The sequence below is a fragment of the Pocillopora damicornis genome, chromosome 6 (genome assembly GCF_964200805.1).
Source record: "Pocillopora damicornis chromosome 6, jaPocDami1.2, whole genome shotgun sequence".
Lineage (NCBI taxonomy): Eukaryota > Metazoa > Cnidaria > Anthozoa > Scleractinia > Pocilloporidae > Pocillopora > Pocillopora damicornis.
Genome location: NC_142675.1, coordinates 3,672,501 through 3,690,375, shown reverse-complemented (window position 1 = coordinate 3,690,375; position 17,875 = coordinate 3,672,501). Strand labels below are relative to the sequence as shown.

The 17,875-nt window shown below is 36.7% G+C and overlaps 2 protein-coding genes and 1 long non-coding RNA gene across 3 annotated transcripts in view; all 3 read left to right on the top strand.

Annotated features, from left to right (window-relative positions):
- Positions 1-4,320: 4,320 nt before the first annotated feature.
- Positions 4,321-5,605, top strand: LOC149043488 (uncharacterized). Its single transcript, XR_016187892.1, has 2 exons — positions 4,321-4,887; positions 5,447-5,605. It is a non-coding gene; the product is annotated as an uncharacterized LOC149043488 (long non-coding RNA).
- A 1,717-nt stretch (positions 5,606-7,322) lies between these two features.
- Positions 7,323-8,102, top strand: LOC149043487 (uncharacterized). Its single transcript, XM_089209934.1, has one exon. The coding sequence runs from the start codon at positions 7,323-7,325 to the stop codon at positions 8,100-8,102; it is 780 nt and encodes a 259-aa protein (XP_089066060.1).
- A 4,274-nt stretch (positions 8,103-12,376) lies between these two features.
- Positions 12,377-17,875, top strand: part of LOC149043486 (uncharacterized) — a 12,488-nt gene continuing 6,989 nt past the window's right edge. The window contains exons 1-3 of the mRNA XM_089210266.1: positions 12,377-15,703; positions 15,983-16,639; positions 17,730-17,875. The exon at positions 17,730-17,875 is cut by the window's right edge and continues 43 nt beyond it. Of these exons, the coding sequence (XP_089066392.1) occupies positions 14,998-15,703; positions 15,983-16,639; positions 17,730-17,875 (1,509 nt within the window). The 5' untranslated portion in view covers positions 12,377-14,997. The remainder of the gene's footprint in view (positions 15,704-15,982; positions 16,640-17,729) is intronic.

Below are 17,875 nucleotides of genomic sequence, written 5' to 3'. Positions count from 1 at the left end.
AGTGTATTGCGTTACCTAAGCGTTTCTATAGTCACGCTATATCCTGTAAGACACGATCGGTACATGATTGTAAAAGTACATTCCTATGTAAAAGTAGTATTACTGATTCCTAGAAGGGGTAAGTTTCTAAAGAAACTGTGGTGCTGCGTCGGTGGGAGAGTATAGAAGGTAATTCAGTGTTAACAACTGGGTTGAAAACGTAAATTAGCCACCGTAAAGAGTAAAAAAGCTGACGTTTCGAGCGTTAGCCCTTCGTCAGAGCGATTGGAGTAGTACTAGTAGTACTAGTACTGTATTGTGAATATAGCTTGTTGATTCTTTAATAAAATTCAGTTGAGCAATAGCAATGAAAGGAGTAACTTGATTGAGTCTAGACGACACAACAGAGCGAGTTTGACAACCGACGTAAGTGAAGATGATGTGGCTATCCATCCCGTAACGGAGTTCAATAATAAAAGAAAGATGTAAATATTTTTCTGACGATTCCGTCACTTTTGACATGGATCTAACTGCATAATGTTAGTCTTTTTCAGGTTAAGAGTTCGATATTTCTTGCGTCACCATATATGCATTGTGCTCCACTGTGTTTGGTTTCTTTTCAACAGCTGCACATTTTGAAATTGTGTTCCCTCGACGGTTTGATATCGAGAAGCCCACACAAGAAGCCCCTGATTTATCCCGCTGCCGGACGCGCGTTTCTCCACCATTGGGAACACATGAGACGAGGCGGGGAGAGGTTTGCCGTGCAGACACTATTAGCATCCCTCGATTGATTATTTTCAGGGTCGGTTTATGGTTCACACCATTTTCAATTATGGAATGTCTCCTGGGAAAGAGTTGACCGCAATACTGAGTCTTCATCGTCTAGGGGAATGGGCACACCGGAATTAAAAATTGTGTCAGTCTTAGGTTTCGCCTTCGCAGGCAACAAAATGGCGTCAAAGAGGAAACTACAAGCGACTAAATACAGGAATGGCTCCCACCTGTAATTGGATGATAAAAATAGTAAAAGTTAACAAGTTATATCTTAACTCTTTGCCCGTGAGTATTGTTAACCGCGTGTGTCAAAGCGGAACAATGAAGTATCAATGCGAGTGAAAACACCGATCTGTAAAAAAAGAAATGATTACTTACGTAGCGAAGGGAAGGCAGCCTTTCTTATTCAGCGAGGTCGTTCAGCGATATTCCAGCGATGAAAAAGTCATCGGCTAACAAGCTCCGCTGACAAAACTCATTTGGTCAGTTCAGGCGGACGACCAGAGACTGGAGCCATTCCTGTATTTCACCGCTGACAGGAATAGCTCCGACTCAAACGTTTATTAATTTTTTTTCAATAACTTTTTAGTAATTTTTAAAATAAAAATTTTAAAAATTTAAAACTAAAATGGTGAGCAGTGCTGTACGAACAGTAGTTGTAAAACTTCTTTATTCTCTGACGCGTTTCGTCTAACTCTCGTAACTTCTTCGGGGAGTTTTACGAGGTAACACTAAACGCGTATAGTTATAAACCATTGTTAGCAGCTATGACCAGTGACCATAAGGGCTTACCTGGACCTACGAGTAGGAATAGGCAAAGTTGTGAAAATTTGAAAACTTCTTTTGAAAATTTATTAAGCAAGATGAGAAATATTTTTTGGGAGCCGCGGTTTTAGCTGAAAATTTTCAAATTTGAAAACTTGAAGAGGCCTTTTTACAGATGATGCCTGGAAAGTAGTTGGCAAATTAGGTTAGGATGGCTCGTACAGAAAATGTAGTTTATGGTCCACTCATTCTTTCTTAAATTTAAGTGGTATAGATACCTTGTCTAAAACAGTAGTGTGATACGATAACTAATGAGATATAATCGTTCCAATACTATGTCATGTGATGAACAGCCTTCATTAATTTTGGAACATGCTTTATAAAATCATTTTACTCTTTCTTGTTATAGCCAAAAACTGTTCGAAGATTGGTTGTGCTATCACTGCAAACGGTCAAGGTACTTCGATATGATTCAGTGCGAGAGCTACTGCAACTGGTTTAACTGGTAAGACACTTTTTTTGTTTTGTTTTATTTTTTCCTTTTTTAGGTCTAGTGGAATTGTTAGAAATTACCAAGCAAAATTGATCCGCGACTTTCTTCCTTTGGGTGTTGTGCAAAAATAGATCAAGAACCCGATGAATGGGTTTGTCCTTCATGTGAACAATTACCTAGAAAATCCGTTTCCACGAAAAAAATTCCCTCGATTGCGGGCAAGCCATACTTCTCCAGTAGAGCATACTGTAAATTAAAAACATCGGTGGCAGCGTCACGCAACCTTGCGTGATCTTTCAAACATGGTATGCAGTTGCTGCATTATTTTAAAACTTAGAAACTACATGGCCCAGTAGAAATAAAAGAGGGCTTCATTTGCAAGCACTGTAGACTTCAACATAAGAAGAACCTAATAAATAGCTCTTTCACTTTTTATCTGTATATAAATTATTTAGCCAGAACCAAAAATTAATATACGCATGAGTTGGAGCCATTCCTGTCAGCGGTGAAATACAGGAATGGCTCCAGTCTCTGGTCGTCCGTCTAGACAGACTAAATTAGTTTTGTCAGCGGAAATTGGCAGCGGATGACTTTTTCATCGCCGGAATATCGCTGAACGACCTAGCTGAAGAAGATAGACTCTGCCTTATCTTCGTTATGTAAGTAGCCATTTCTAGTTTGACACGTCGGTGTTTTCGCATCGATATTTCATTGTTCCGCTTCGGTACACGCGGTTAACAATACTCACGTGCAAGGAGTTAAGATATAACTTATGAACTTTTACTATTTTTATCATCCAATCACAGGTCGGAGCCATTCCTGTATTTAGTCGCTTGTAGGAAACTTGATGCCAACATCGTACCTTTTGACACATTTAGTCACCACTTCCTGTTACAAGAGGCTAAACATTTTCTGAGGGATAGCAAGTCTTTAGTCCGCCCGTGCACAAAGTATTGAATTTAGAGACGAAACATTGGTCTTAAGTTGTAATTTCATAATTTGGTCTTGTAGCAATGCAAGGTTGCTCTTATCTTCTGGAAAATCACGGAGAGCACCACAATATTATGGTAACCATCCAACTCCTGATAATAGTAAACGCATCTAAAATCTACAAAAACGGTTCAAAATGGTATCCTGCGTTTATCGAATTTCCGTTTGCAAAATTTTTACATTTAGACGCTGCAAATTCATATCTTTCTTCGCAGGCACAAGCTCAATTCCACTGTTTTTCATCTCTGTGTCACGTTTCACCACACAGTTGCTCAAAAATATTTGCATTGTAACGCAATGATCTTTGTTTACAGGGTTTTCTCCCGATTGCATCTGATAACAAAATTCCTTAAGTTTTCTGTCTCGAAACGAAAATAGCTCAGAACGCATTTTATGTGACCGCAAGTTTTTTTTTAACTGATTGCAATTAAAGACACGCGGCAACGAATTCTACAAGTTTTCTTTTGTCAGAATAGCACAGGATTATTTTCTTGCACTTCTGATCGACTCAGCCGCACTGTCCAGTTCATTTGGAGGTCCGCGGTAAGTTAGAAATCGAGTTTCGTTGCACTCGGATTCCTGGATCAAGAGCGCAGGCTATAAATCCGAGAGGAAAAACAAGGTTCCATAACTTACAGAACAGACCGAGAAAACAAGTCAACTTTATTTAACCACAGTCAATCCTGCAGGAATTACAAGATTATGAATATAAATACACAAACTAACACTAGGTTACCTTATGCAACGTTTCACTTCAACCTACCCTAAAAGAATAAAATAATAAATAACCTGATTTACTAGAATGCCGTGCTACGGATAATGTAAACAAATACTACACGTTTAGCGCCACAACATGAATGCACATTTAATCTGTTTTCCAGGTAAAAGAATATTTAGATGTAAAAGATGTATAGATGTGTGAATGTGATTTGACTGAGAATAATTACTTAATACAATCATATCGAAAGCAACCAAATGTATTTCTCATCTAATGCTCAGCACGATATCCCGGGGACTGAGGGTAAACAAACCTGATTGCACTACTGATCACAAAGAAAAATCAATGATTAAGAAGATATTTTACATGGAGTTGGAATACCAAAATTACAACAAATACAAACAAGAAAGTGGTCACTGATATAGGACAAGGTGAGTATTAAAAATACTCGAGAGACAATGAATATTTCGGGAAAAAAACCAGAACCCCTTCTTTTCTATCTACTCGTTATGTGGTTGTTACAGAAGAAGGGAAATGTTTGTTTGTTGATAAAGTCGTACCAGAGAACACTGGACATCCTACGCAGCAAACGGTAAGCTGTTCTTAAACAATTCAGTTTCCTGTGCTTTGCAAATATTTGAAGGGTAATAAACACCGATAGCCTCTATTTAGCGAAAAAATATGCTTATAAATTTATCCCTTGATATTATTTGATCCTCGAAGCTCACAGTTTTCCTTGAGTTTGGCTCTCGGAGAACCTACAATTTCCAACAGATCGATAATATCCGTGCATATTTTCGCACCAAACGGGGCCTAGTGTTCATACAGTTATCTGTCAGTACGCGTGACAAGTAGCTTCTTCAGCAAATAAGTGTTCTTTGCGTGTTCTCGTATTTGAAGTAACCTTTGTGGCGGAGCTATAAATTACAACAAGGGAATTTCCCGATATCAGTTTTCGTCTTTTCATGGGCCGCATTTCGCATGATCAACTCGTGATCTCATTGTCTGGTATTTAACGCTCACAATTTTTTATGTAAACCCCTTTCGATGAGGTTCACTGTCTCCCACATTCTACAAATCTCCGTAGAAAAAAATCTACACGATTGATTACTCACATCATTTGCGCAAATTACACGAGGAATGTAATTCCACGACGCGATCAAAGGTAACAAACAGTCTTTCGACTAAGAATTTTCCATCACGTAACTAAATGTAGCATACCTAAATCGCAAAATGAAGTCGATGTCAGTTCTCAGTTAATTCGATGTTTGCTGCGTGATTTTACAGAGCAATTTCGGCGCTTGAGGTCTTACACCGAAACCATTGCAAGCAAAGGGTAGATTAAGGACGCTTCAGCTTTAAAAGTGCAAGTAAAATTTGACACGAATTAGGCATCGTGTTTGTCATAAGCTCCATCACTTGCGAGTGGTAGACCTTGCACCCTTAGTTGAAATGTTTCCATAGACGTCCTTTATATATGGAGGGTCTTGAAACATGCTTTTTCGTTCGTTTTTGATCTTCAAACGCGTACATATCCTACAGAACTCAAGCATTGCACTCAAGTATAGATCAAAATATGGGACAATCTGAACGAGGAATATTTTCTGAGATTAAGTTCGCGTGAACAGACGAACGGCTTAACCTCAACCAACAACAAGATTCCGGTTGACAGTTTGATCATGAGGTTCTCTTCTACATGTGAACTTGTTATTTTTTTTATTTAGAAATCCATTCCTTGTTCGAAGATACAATAGTAAGCATTGAGTAACGAAGAAAAGGTCATTGCGATGGTAAGTGTAATCCACTGAGTTTATAACTAAGGGAACATTCACGTTCACATGCAGTTGATCAAGTAAAATAAGTACATCAAATAAAAGAAGAAATTGAGTCGCTCAACAAGCATTGCAGTTATTTCTTTCAACTCTTCCGTACTATCTCCCTGTTTTGGGGCTGACCAATGCACGCCTGACTCTTTCCGAGAATCGACAAACACATACACTACATTGACTCACATTTGTCGCTCAAAACAGACAATAACGAATATTACCAATGAGATCTTGGCAGTGAAAGGCCCAGGGATAGCGGTATTTTGGAACTTTGTCGTAGCAGTTACATTTTACAATAGACATTTCGTTGTTCTGTTGCACTCGGTCATCAGTATGAGTGCTTTTGATTCTTTGGTATAAGGTGATTGACGTACGATTGTCTGTGATCGCGTGATCTGACAGACGACGCCCCAATTCTGGAAGCATTGCATCATTGCAAAGCAACACTGGATCGACGCGAACTAAATGCAGCGTCTTTAAAATTCGTATTGAGCAAATCACTTGTTGACATGTAGAAAGTGAGTTTTGGGTTCAGAAGCATGGGTACGAGATAGACGATTTAAAGAACCTTCAACTTGAGGTATTTCATCAAAAATCGAAACCGAGCGGTTTTATTTAATTGAGTTTAATTCATATCAGTTTTTTCCAACAGCTGCTGGTCGAATCGATTTCAAGCGTTGTGTGACAGATTGTGTCTACATCAGGAGAGAAGCTCCAGGCTAAAGGTAAGAAAAACGTCGCTAACAAATCATCCTAAAATAATTATGTGGGGAAATTTACGAACCGCTCGTAAAGAAATGCACGGTGTCAATAATCCTTGTCACAGCTTCCCATGCAGTTCTTTAAACTTGGCAAGCTTACTGGTATGTGTAAGCTAAATTTAACTGTGGGTAAAATTTGAATTTCGAAAGCAGTTTTTTTCTTTTCGTCTGACGTATGACGCAAACATGCTAGAGTCAAATTTGTATTCAAGAATTGATGAAGGCAGAAATCGAAAGTTAAATGGTCTGAAATGGAAAGACTTGGGAAATATTTCTCGTTAAGTGTTACTTCTCGCTGATGTTATCTTAAAAATTAATTTGTATTCTTTGCTGCATTGTTAAAAAAAAGAACGTGATTTCCTTGCACAATTTGAAGATGCAATAACTATTAGGATACAGGCGGAAAATGTCTTAGTAGTGTCTGCGGAAAAATATCCGTGCATATTTTCGCACCAAACGGGGGCTAGTGTTTATACAGCTATCTGACACGCCTGACAATAGTTTCTTCAGCAAATAAGTTTTCCCTACGTGTTCTCGTATTTGACATAACCTTAGTGGCGGATTTATAAATGAAAACAAGGGAATTTCCCGGTATCAGTTTTCGTCTTTTCATAGGCCGTATTCCGACTAAGCCAACTTGTAATTTCCTTGTCTGGTATCAAACGCCTACAATTTTTTATGTAAACCCCTTGAATAAGGTTCACTGTCTCTCGCATTCTACGAATCTCCCTTGAATATATTGTACACGATTGATTCGCATCATTTGCGCAAATTACATGGGGAATGTAATACCACAACGCGATCAAAGGTAACTAACAGCGTTTCTGCTGAGAAGTTTCCATCACGCAACTAAACGTAGCAAATCCTTAATCGCAAAATGAAGTCGATGTCAGTTCACGGCGATGTCTGCTGCATGATTTTACGTAGCAATTTCCGTGCCTAAGGCCTTACACTGAAACCATTGCAAGCTAAGGGTAGCTTAAGGACGCTTCAGCTTAAAGTGTATGTAAAATATGACACGAATTAGGCATCGTGTTTGTCATAAGCTCCATCCTGACTTGCAAGTGTTAGATAATTCTCCCTTCTCTGTTCTACATTTTAATGTGCGGAGTTTGACCAATAAATTGGACGACCTACAACAATACCTTGGGGAGTTAGTACATAAATTCTCAGTGATTGGAATTAGTGAAACGTGGCTTAATATTGATAATGAATCACAAATTCAACTACCAGGTTACTCGTTTGTTAACAAGAACAGAAATGCGAAGACAGGTGGGGGTGTAGGGATGTTTATATCCTCTGTTATAAATTTTCACGTTAGAAATGATTTGAATTTACAAAGAGACGGTATTTTAGAGAGTATTTTTATTGAGACTAGCCTGAGGAAAAATGAGAAAATCATCATAGGAACAATTTATAGACCTCCGAACAGCAATTTTAATGAATTTGAAGCAGACTTGAAAACAATCCTTCACAAGGTTGATGAAGAAAATAAGACGTGTATACTTATGGGAGACTTCAATATTGATCTCATAAAATATGAGAGCAGTGACCATGTAAACAGATTTCTTTATCAAATGTATAGCTCTCATTTTTATCCACTTATAAACAGACCAACTAGAATTACAGCAAATTCAGCAACATTAATTGATAATATATTTATTAATAACATCCACTTAGATTGTGTTCGAGGAATTTTGATCAGTGACCTTTCAGATCACCTACCTGTCTTTCAAATATTTCCATCTATAAGCACACCTGATCAGCAGGGATTTGCTAAAGCAAAGGCATAGAAAAAACCAGGAAAGATTTATTACTCGACGTTTCGGGGTCATCGTGACTCCATTATCAAGAGACTAGTTCAAAAACATGCAAATAAGGAAAGGTACAAGAATAGCATAAATTAGAATGAACGGCTTAAACAAACACCTTTGCGCGGATGGAATCCGTTTGCACGTTCAATGTTGGCTTATGCATGCGAATATACAACATTTCATTAACAAGGCAATCAAATTTGCCGTTACATTTCGCGATGACGTTGAATTGCTCGATCAAGCGTTCAGGTATTTCACTATTGTGCTGGAGGTGGTAGTGTTTGTAGATAGAAGATGATTTCCTTTTGTGCCCTTCTACGCGATCGTGTAAGTGACCACGAGTATAGCCCACATACCCTGCATCACACAGGTTACATTTAAATTCATAAACGATACATTGTTGGTTAACAATAGGGGGCTTAATTTCGTGTTGCTTAAGCTGTTGATCGAGCTTAGGGCTAACGAACACTGGTTGGACAGTCACGCTTAACTTCGAGCTTAGACTGTTCAGTTGTTGTTTAACATGATTAGCTGACGATTGGTCCTTGAAGGGTAACACTAATCTCACAATCTCCGATGATACGTCTGGTGATGGACAGGGCTCTGCAGATGAAATCCTTCTCTCAACGAACCGCTTGATTGTAGTTTCAACCAGTGGCTTTGGGTATTTCAAGTTATGAAAAACCCTTCTAAGGCGGTCACATTCCTCGGAGAAGAAAGACCAGTTAGAAGATAATCGATAAGCGCGATCCACCATGGTGTTAACTAGGCTGCGCTTGTACTTAATGTCAACATGACTCTGGAAATGCAGAAGGAGACCCGTGTTGGTTCTTTTGATGTAGACCTTGCTCTCAATCTTTGGTGCACGGTTAAGCAGTTCAGTTCCTAGAAAGGGAAGGGATCCTTCCCGTTCGACTTCCATGGTAAACCGGAGGGAGGGATGGGTAGAATTAAGGGTGTCTAGAAACTGGCCAGCGGTCACCCCATCAGGCATTACCATGGAAGTCGAACGGGAAGGATCCCTTCCCTTTCTAGGAACTGAACTGCTTGAACGTGCAAACGGATTCCATCCGCGCAAAGGTGTTTGTTTAAGCCGTTCATTCTAATTTATGCTATTCTTGTACCTTTCCTTATTTGCATGTTTTTGAACTAGTCTCTTGATAATGGAGTCACGATGACCCCGAAACGTCGAGTAATAAATCTTTCCTGGTTTTTTATAAGCACACCTGAACCAAAAAAGATGGTTATCAAGAAAAGAGCAGTAACAAAGGCAAACATGAAGAAATTGCGAAGTGAAGTTCAAAATATTAATTGGGAATTTTTAAGGACCATCAATGACATTGATGACGCATATTCTTATTTTAAAGAAACATTCATGTGCTTATACAATAAATGTATACCTGAAAAGAATCTTTCTAACAAAAAAGCAAAAATTCATAAGAAACCTTGGATTACAAATTAGGGATTCATCAAATCATCTGAAATTAAAAACAAGCTATACAAAAAGATTTTAAACAATGGAAATGAAGAGTTAAAAGTGACATACAAATATTATCGCAACTGTCTGAACAAGTTAAAAAATATTCTGAAAAGGAGATATTATGAGCAAAAATTTGACACTGCTAAAAGTAAAATAAAATAGACATGGAAATTAGTAAATGAAGTAATCAGTAGAAAAAAGGATACTGTTAGCTTTACAGAATTTAAAAAAGATAATGAGCGTATTACTGACAAAAGAGACTATTTTGTTAATGTCGGAGCTAACCTTGCAAAGAAAATAACTGCTACCAACTTGTCATTCATTAGTTACTTGAAGGGACACTACATGGATTCAATGTTTTTGACACCTGTCTGTGAACGAGAAATTAAGAAAGAACTAGAAAATCTTGACCCATCAAAAAGCTGTGGACATGATAACATCATGCCCAAAGTAGTGAAACAGTTAGCAACAGAATTGAGTGAACCATTATCACATATTATAAATCTCACATTCAGTACCGGCAAACTACCTGTAGACTTGTTGTTGTTCCTGTATACAAATCAGGGGACAGTTGTGAATTCAACAACTACAGACCTATTTCTTTATTACCTTGCTTCTCTAAAATATTAGAAAAAATTCTGTACAAAAGATTATTGAATTACTTAAACAAAATATGCCTTCTTAGTGAACATCAGTTTGGATTCAGGAGAAATCACTCGACAAATTTTGCACTTTTGACCTGATCAATAAAATAACAACTGCTTCAGATAACAAAGAATTTGCGAGCGGGATATTCCTGGATTAGTCTAAGGCCTTTGATACAGTTGATCATAGCCTGCTACTTCAAAAGCTGGAATTCTATGGCATTAGAGGAATTACATTAGAATGGTTTAAGAATTATGTAACACAGAGATATCAGTGCGTCAGATACAACAATGAAATATCAGAGAAACAAGAAATAACGTGTGGAGTTCCCCAAGGATCAGTTTTAGGTCCTCTACTGTTTTTAATTTATATAAATGATATCTGCAATAATTCAAAAAAATTATCTTTCATTCTCTTTGCAGATGATACAAATTTGTTGATGTCTCATAAAAATCTAGACTATCATCTAAAATGAATGAAGAACTAATTAAAATTAATACGTGGCTACAACTAAACAAATTATCACTTAATATTAAAAAAACAAATTTCATGCTGCTTAAATCATCAAGCAAAAAAATAACTAAACAACTAAATATAAAAATCAAAGATCATTATATTACTCAAGTAAAAAGCACAAAATTTCTTGGAACAATAGTTGACGACCAACTGAAGTGGAAAGAACACACTAATTTTGTTGCAAACAAAATATCAAAGCTAACAGGTATATTATGTAAAGCGCTGCATTTTGTAACTAGATCATTACTGAAATCAATTTACTATGCCCTGATCTACCCCTATATTTCAATATATTTTTTATGGCAATATTGTATGGGCTAATGCATATCAGATTCATCTCAAGAAAATATACAAACTGCAAAAGAAAATTGTACAAATAATAACCTTCAAAGAATACAATCACAGCTCAAAACCATTATTTGATAATCTGAAGATACTGAATGTTTATCAAGTTAATTATTACACTATTGCTATCTTAATGAAAAAATTTTCAAATAATCAATTACCTATCTCATTGAAAAATATTTTTAGGACTAATGAAGAAGTTCACAATCACAACACTCGTTCAAACAAAAAATTACACAAGCCTTGTGTCAAAACAAACCTCAGGAAATTAAGCATTAGTTTTAAAGGAGTTGATGTATACAACAGCCTACCAAGTGATCTAAAAGCGAAAATTTAAAAATTATTTTCTAACGAATAGTTATTAGTAATATATTCAATACCAATGTAACTTACTCACGAATCTGTAAATCAATGTATAAGATCTGTAATCATTGACCGCCATACTTGTCTTATCAGGTAGTAAAGGGGGTCTCCTAGATAAGCCTAAAAAGGCTTCTGAGACTTCCCGCTCAGGATTATATTAATTGCGTTGCAGTATGTAGTGTTGTTCCGTTATAATGATGATCTTGTGCAAATAAATAAATAAATAAATAAATAGTGAGGAATATTACCACCATTACTGAAATCCTGAAAATAACAGTCACCTTTTTGAAGGGCATCAGCTTTGCCTGGTGGCCCATCAGATCGCGGATGCCTGATGCCGTGAAAAATTAATTTTACTGCAATTAATACTAGCAAAACATTGAACAGTTTTTCAGTTCCTGTGGGATGAAAATCGATCAAAATACCGTTGTGGTCGAATTCATTTGTGCTTCCAAACTAGAAATATGTTTTCAAAGTAGTTGTTGAAAATCAATTTTCTAGTTTACTGCTGGCTTGCTGTGATTAACATGATACATTCCTTAATTTTGAGCAAAAAGAAACAACTGATACATGTACCTCTACCCCCAAAACATTGAAAACTGCTGCTTATAAGCTGCCCCACTTAAAAGCGCTATTTTGAGTGTGTCTCATGAAAACAAATTTAATTTTATGTTCTCAAGCTGAAACTAATGTTTCTTATTGCAAACCACAGCTTCCGTTAAATAACTTGAAATTAATTATCCTTTTAAATATAATTTACTCCTTGTTCCCTTTGACATGCTTCAAAGTCTTACCAGCAGTGGAAATGCTCACTTAGACTAATGTATTCCATAGCTACTTCATATTCTTTTTCATAATTTTCAGGGGTAGAATTCCCCCATTTCCCCTAAAGGATGTTGATGCCTGCTGCATCCCATTTGAAGGCTAATATGCAGGTGATAATCTCAGTCTTGAAGGTAGCAAAGTTAAGTGTAGTGTGAGTGATGTGGAATTGTGTGTGTTCCCCCTACTCCATTTGACTTTTAACCTTTAACACCCTAAGACATTGGTATTCATATTCTCCACACTGTTCTCTTTACATTTCCTATGGAACAGACAAGGAGAATTTATCAAAGAAGTATATTTGATAGTGAAACAAATAGAAAAGTCAGTTTAGAACATAAGAGCTACATCTATTATTTTATAAGTGTTTAATCGATGAAAATCTTTCTTGGAAAAACTACATTGACTGTGTTATTGCTAAATTAAGAAAGACCATACAAATAATTGCTAAGCTGGGATACTTTGTTCCATCATCTGTCCTCCTAAATATCTATAAATCCTTAATTTTACCTAATATAACTATTAACTCACTGCTTGAGGCAATGCATCCAAAAATATACTGTAAACAAAATTTGTCTCCAAGAGCAAGTATTGTGTTTAATCTACTTTCCTGACGGAAAAGAACATGCTCTCTCCTTATTTATAAATGCAAAAATTCTACCTATTGCCTTCCTCTATTGGGAAGCTGTATGTAAATTAAAGCTTGATGTTCATAACAATAGAGCACTATCTAACATCATGAAAATTTTTATGAGAACATTAAACAATTACACCTATACTTACTCATCAACATCACAACTCTTTAGGATTAGATACTCCAGGTGTCAAAATCTGGAATGAGATGCCAAGTGAATAGAAAAATTTGTCTAAGAAATCCTTCAAAAAGGAAACAAAAATGGTGGTCTCAATATTCTAGGGACTGAAAATTCTTCTATTGAGCCTGATGAGATAATGGTTAAATTCAAACACTGTAAGATTGAAATAAATTAAACTTGCTGTTGTACAATATCTTTAGTGCACTTAGATACTCAACAACTTTTTATCTTTTACAATGAATGTCTTTCATTTTCCTTTTTCTTTTCTTGTGTATCTTTTAATCTTTTTTATGAAATATTTTCTTATTTACTGTCAATAAAATCTGCTTAAAATGTTCAAAATCTCATTTTTTCTCTTATGTTAGTCAGAGAAACTAGTTTAACCACTAAAGAGCTTAATTTACCAAACAAAAATCTTAGAAAGGAGGCAAGACACAGCTGAAAGAATGTTTTAGGAAACCTGTCCTGTAGAATAAAAGGTGTCATAAACAAAAAGGCCTCCAGCAGAGTGTTGATGTTTTCTGCAGGCTTTCATCCAGGATCTCAATTTGCATATACTGTTTACATCACATCTTGCACTGCATATTCTCTGGGAATCTCTAGCACATTTTGCAAAATGTTGAATCAAAGGAGGCTTCATCAAATAGCCCTAAAACAGTCAACTAAAAGTTGGTAGAGAGAGCCCAAGCCAAAGAAGTTGAAGTTAAGTTGTTCATTGTCCGTGGCCCCAGCTTGCTTGATGATGTTTGAATTATGTTTAATTTACATTTCCTTTTCATGAAATGACCTTTCAAGTTTTAAAGGAGCTCTTTGTCAGGAAGCTCGCCAGGGGCTTTCATGTTGTGTTTCATTGGTCAGCAGCATGACCACATTGACACACGCAATATTTCCCATTGTCCAACGTCACAATAGATTTTCTCAGGAACTAATAAGAATATGGAAATTGCCTCAGACACCTTGTTAGCCTGGAAGGCCCCCTATTTTGTTAACAGCAATCTTAAGTAAAAAATTGCCCTGCCTGGATTAGTACCTGCTATCTGCAAGTCAAAGGAGTATTTTGTATATTGAATATGAGAAAATAGATAAAGTGTGACATGAGAAATTCAGAAACTTTTTAAATTTTGAATTTATTACTGTCCAGTTTGTTTTGAGGTCTGGGGTAATGTGGAGGCCGTGAATTCAGTAAAGCAAACACCGTCAATGTTGTGTTTAAGTGCGTACATGTGCCTACCAAACCAAAAACTGTGAAAAGGTTTGCTATTTCTATTATCTTTACTTTATAAGCTTTACTGTGATGTATTTTTTCTGAGGTTTCTGTTGCAATCTAATCACATGTGTAATATGGCGCATGAAAGTTTTCTGTGTACCATTTGACTTCATCTTTGATGAAACTAGCCATGATCTTTAATAGTAGTACGATTAGGATGATTTTTCTGGAAGGCACCTGATTTTGTTGACAGTAACCCTATTATTTTGTAAATAAAAAAATTGCCCTGCCTGGATTAGCATCTGCTATCTACAAGTCAAAGGAATATCTTGTACTATATATTGAATATGAGAAAAATAGATAAAGTGTGATGTGAGAATCAGGAACTTTTTAAATTTTTGATGATCTCCTTTATTCTTGTGACCCATACATTTGATTCAAGGTTGATACTGTGAGGAGAAATTAGAAGCCAATCACAGCTCTTAGAGGTTAAAGGGTTAAAATGGAAGATGCAGCAAACTTATTTTATTGATCTGTTGCATGATATTTAACTCATTGTTTGAGTGCTGTAATATTCTGGTGTTGCAAAGTTAGAACAAAGTAATAATTTTTGTGTGTGCTCTATAAATGTCGCCTTCCATGTATTAATTACAAGCATTTCTTTACAGAGGACTTGATTTCATGGCTTCTGCCACCCCATCACAACCTTCTACCAAGGAGACCTCTAATTATGCCCAGCTCTGTCGCCTTCTTGTTGAAGTTGGATCACTTATGCTAAGGGAGATCTTTGACCGGGTATGTCCACCAGAAAACCTTCATGCAGTTCTGACTAATCCCACAAACCATGCCAAACTACAAACATTGCGAAAGAAGAGAGTCCTGACTACCTTCCAGTGGGGGAAACTGTATCCTGTCTCCAAAACATCAGTTTCCTCAGGGAACTTTGACACCTCCTTACTGCTATTTCTTTTGAGGAATATCTTTGGTCTGAATTTCCCTGCCTCTGGCCGGAATAACCTTCCTCCAGGATCAGACACCTCTCCAGAAGCTGACATCACTCGCATCAAGTTTTTCAGGGACAGAGTCTTCAGTTATGCTGCTAATGCTTCAGTTGATGATCCAACCTTCAGTTTGTACTGGAACAACATCAAAGACACTTTTCTGCGTATTGGAGGGACCTGCTATGAGGAAGTCATAAATGATCCTACACTCCACTGTATGGATGCTGATCTTGAAGAACACTACCAAGAGCTTCTGAGAGAGTGGTTGAAAGATGATGACCGTATCACAGACAAAGTGCATGAAGACAAAATTGTGAAAAAGGCCAGGAAGGGAGGGGACATGGAGAATTCCTTTGACATTTCTGAACAAAATTCATGGGAGAGAGGTGTGTGTTATTCTTTTTTCAAACCTGAGTTTAAATTAACTTAAATTTGTTGAGTCAATAATGAAGTCATACTGGATTGTTAGATGAAATGAATTTCCAGCAGATTTTTTTTTTAAAGTCACAATTATGCATTATTGAAGTTGTGAATCTTTATTACCTTAAGCTAAGTCAACTGTTACATCCATAATTTGCTTTTGTCTTCATCTTTTTTATCTTTTGATTTTTATTTCAGTAATTGAAGTAACTTTCACATACAAAAACTACAACCTTCTTTTTCAGAGACAGTATTAATGCCAGGGGAAAATACATCAGCAGAGAATGGCAATGGCAGCCCACCAGAGCTCAGTGTGAAACTTCCAAAGTTGTGTGATCTTCCAGCAATCTCTTCTTCTTGGGAAACTGTTGACCTTCCTGTTGATATTGTTTTATTAGCAGTGGAGGACTGTGAGTTCTTAAGTTGTTTTGCCTACCTGAAGGAACCCTTTAAGAGTTACCACATCAGCACTGGCCCTGTGTACTTTGGGTGCATCGGTGATGATCAAGGAAAGAAAATGAAAATTGCATTGATGAGGTGCTCCAAAGGTCCTGATGTTCCTCAGGGTTCTTTGTCAGTTTCAAAAGATGCCATCTCAGTACTGAGACCCAAGGCTATCTTTTCTGTTGGTGCCTGCAGTGGTTTGAATAGCAAAAAGGTCAAGTTAGGAGATGTGGTTGTTTCAGCAAAGCTGATAACAGCTGTATACAAAACTCCCCCCAGCAGAGATATTGGTAACCTGATCAAACATGTGGCTGATGGGTGGAAGGCACCTTTACAAAATGCTGATGAATATAATGCCAAAGTGCACTGTGATGGAGTGGTTCTGAGTATCTCAGAGGCAAACAGAGATATGATTAGGAAACATCCTGAAGCAATTGCAGTTGAAATGGAAGGTGGAGGTGAGAATCATAATAATACAAATAATTGATGAGCCAAGCACTTTTGCACATGTAGCAAATGTTTTGAAAAACACTGCTCTGGTATTGTCTCTGCTGGTCCAAGCATACACCATATAACATGCCAAATTTGCAGGAATTGTGTATCTTGTATTTAAAGTGATTTGATGTTTGGCTGGGTGAGAAGATTATTTCACAGGTGAAGGTGATTGAGACTTCTTCTGGATAACTAGATTGAATTTGCTCCATTAGGATGTCATGAATTATTTTAAATTTGTCACATGATAAATGTAGAAAGTATCTTGTTCAATAGTTTGAGAGTTGAGGAATAGTATCACAGTCCCTGTTAACCCTGAAACTCCCATGAGTGACCAAGATAGAATTTCTCCTTACAGTTTCAATATGATATTAAGCAGACAAGTAATGGGAAAAGAAAAAAGTGTGAATTAGGGGATTATTGGTTGATCCAAAACTAAATTCTCCTAACTAACATCATAGGAATTTTATGACCTACATTAACCCTTTAACTCTCAGAAGTGATTAACATGTAACTTCTCCCTATAATATCCATACGTTATCCAGCAAACAGGTGGTGAGAACACTGAAACTCATCAGGTAAAAGATAAAATTACCTTGATAAAACATCCAATTTTTTTGTAACCAATTTACAAGGAAATGTGTAGCAGCAAGAAGGGAGAATTAACAATCAGATCTTGGGAATTAAAGTGTTAAAGAGGATCATTAAAGAGATCTTAGGAGTGAAAAGGTTAACTCTAACTGACAAAACTTTGTCTTTTGTAAAATATTGAAAGTTGCTTTATATGAAACAAGATGAAGCCTGAAGAATAGTTTTACAGTCTCAGTGTACAATTTTTGATTACTGGTTGAAAAAAATTAGGTTTCTGTTCCAACTAATGTCTTTCTGCAATGTGCATGTTTACAACAGCAAGAGTGCAGCTAGAGTGTGACTCTTTGTGAGCTTTGATTGAACAATTACATGTATTTTAAAGATGCGAAGAAAATAAGCTTAAGATATAGTTAACATTACTGTTTATTTCTGTTAACATTACTGTTTATTTGTTTTGTTTTTTAGGAGTGTATGCAGCAGCCCATGATTTTAAGACACAATGGGTGGTAGTCAAGGGCATCAAAGACTTTGTAGATGAAACGCACTCTTCAAGTAAGAAATGGAATGGAATTGCCTGTGTGATGGCAGCTTCTGTTGTGGCCAACATTTTG

Bases quoted from the DNA above. Each gene is read 5' to 3' on its own strand.
- LOC149043487 (XM_089209934.1), top strand. From the start codon at position 7,323: ATGACACGAATTAGGCATCGTGTTTGTCATAAGCTCCATCCTGACTTG.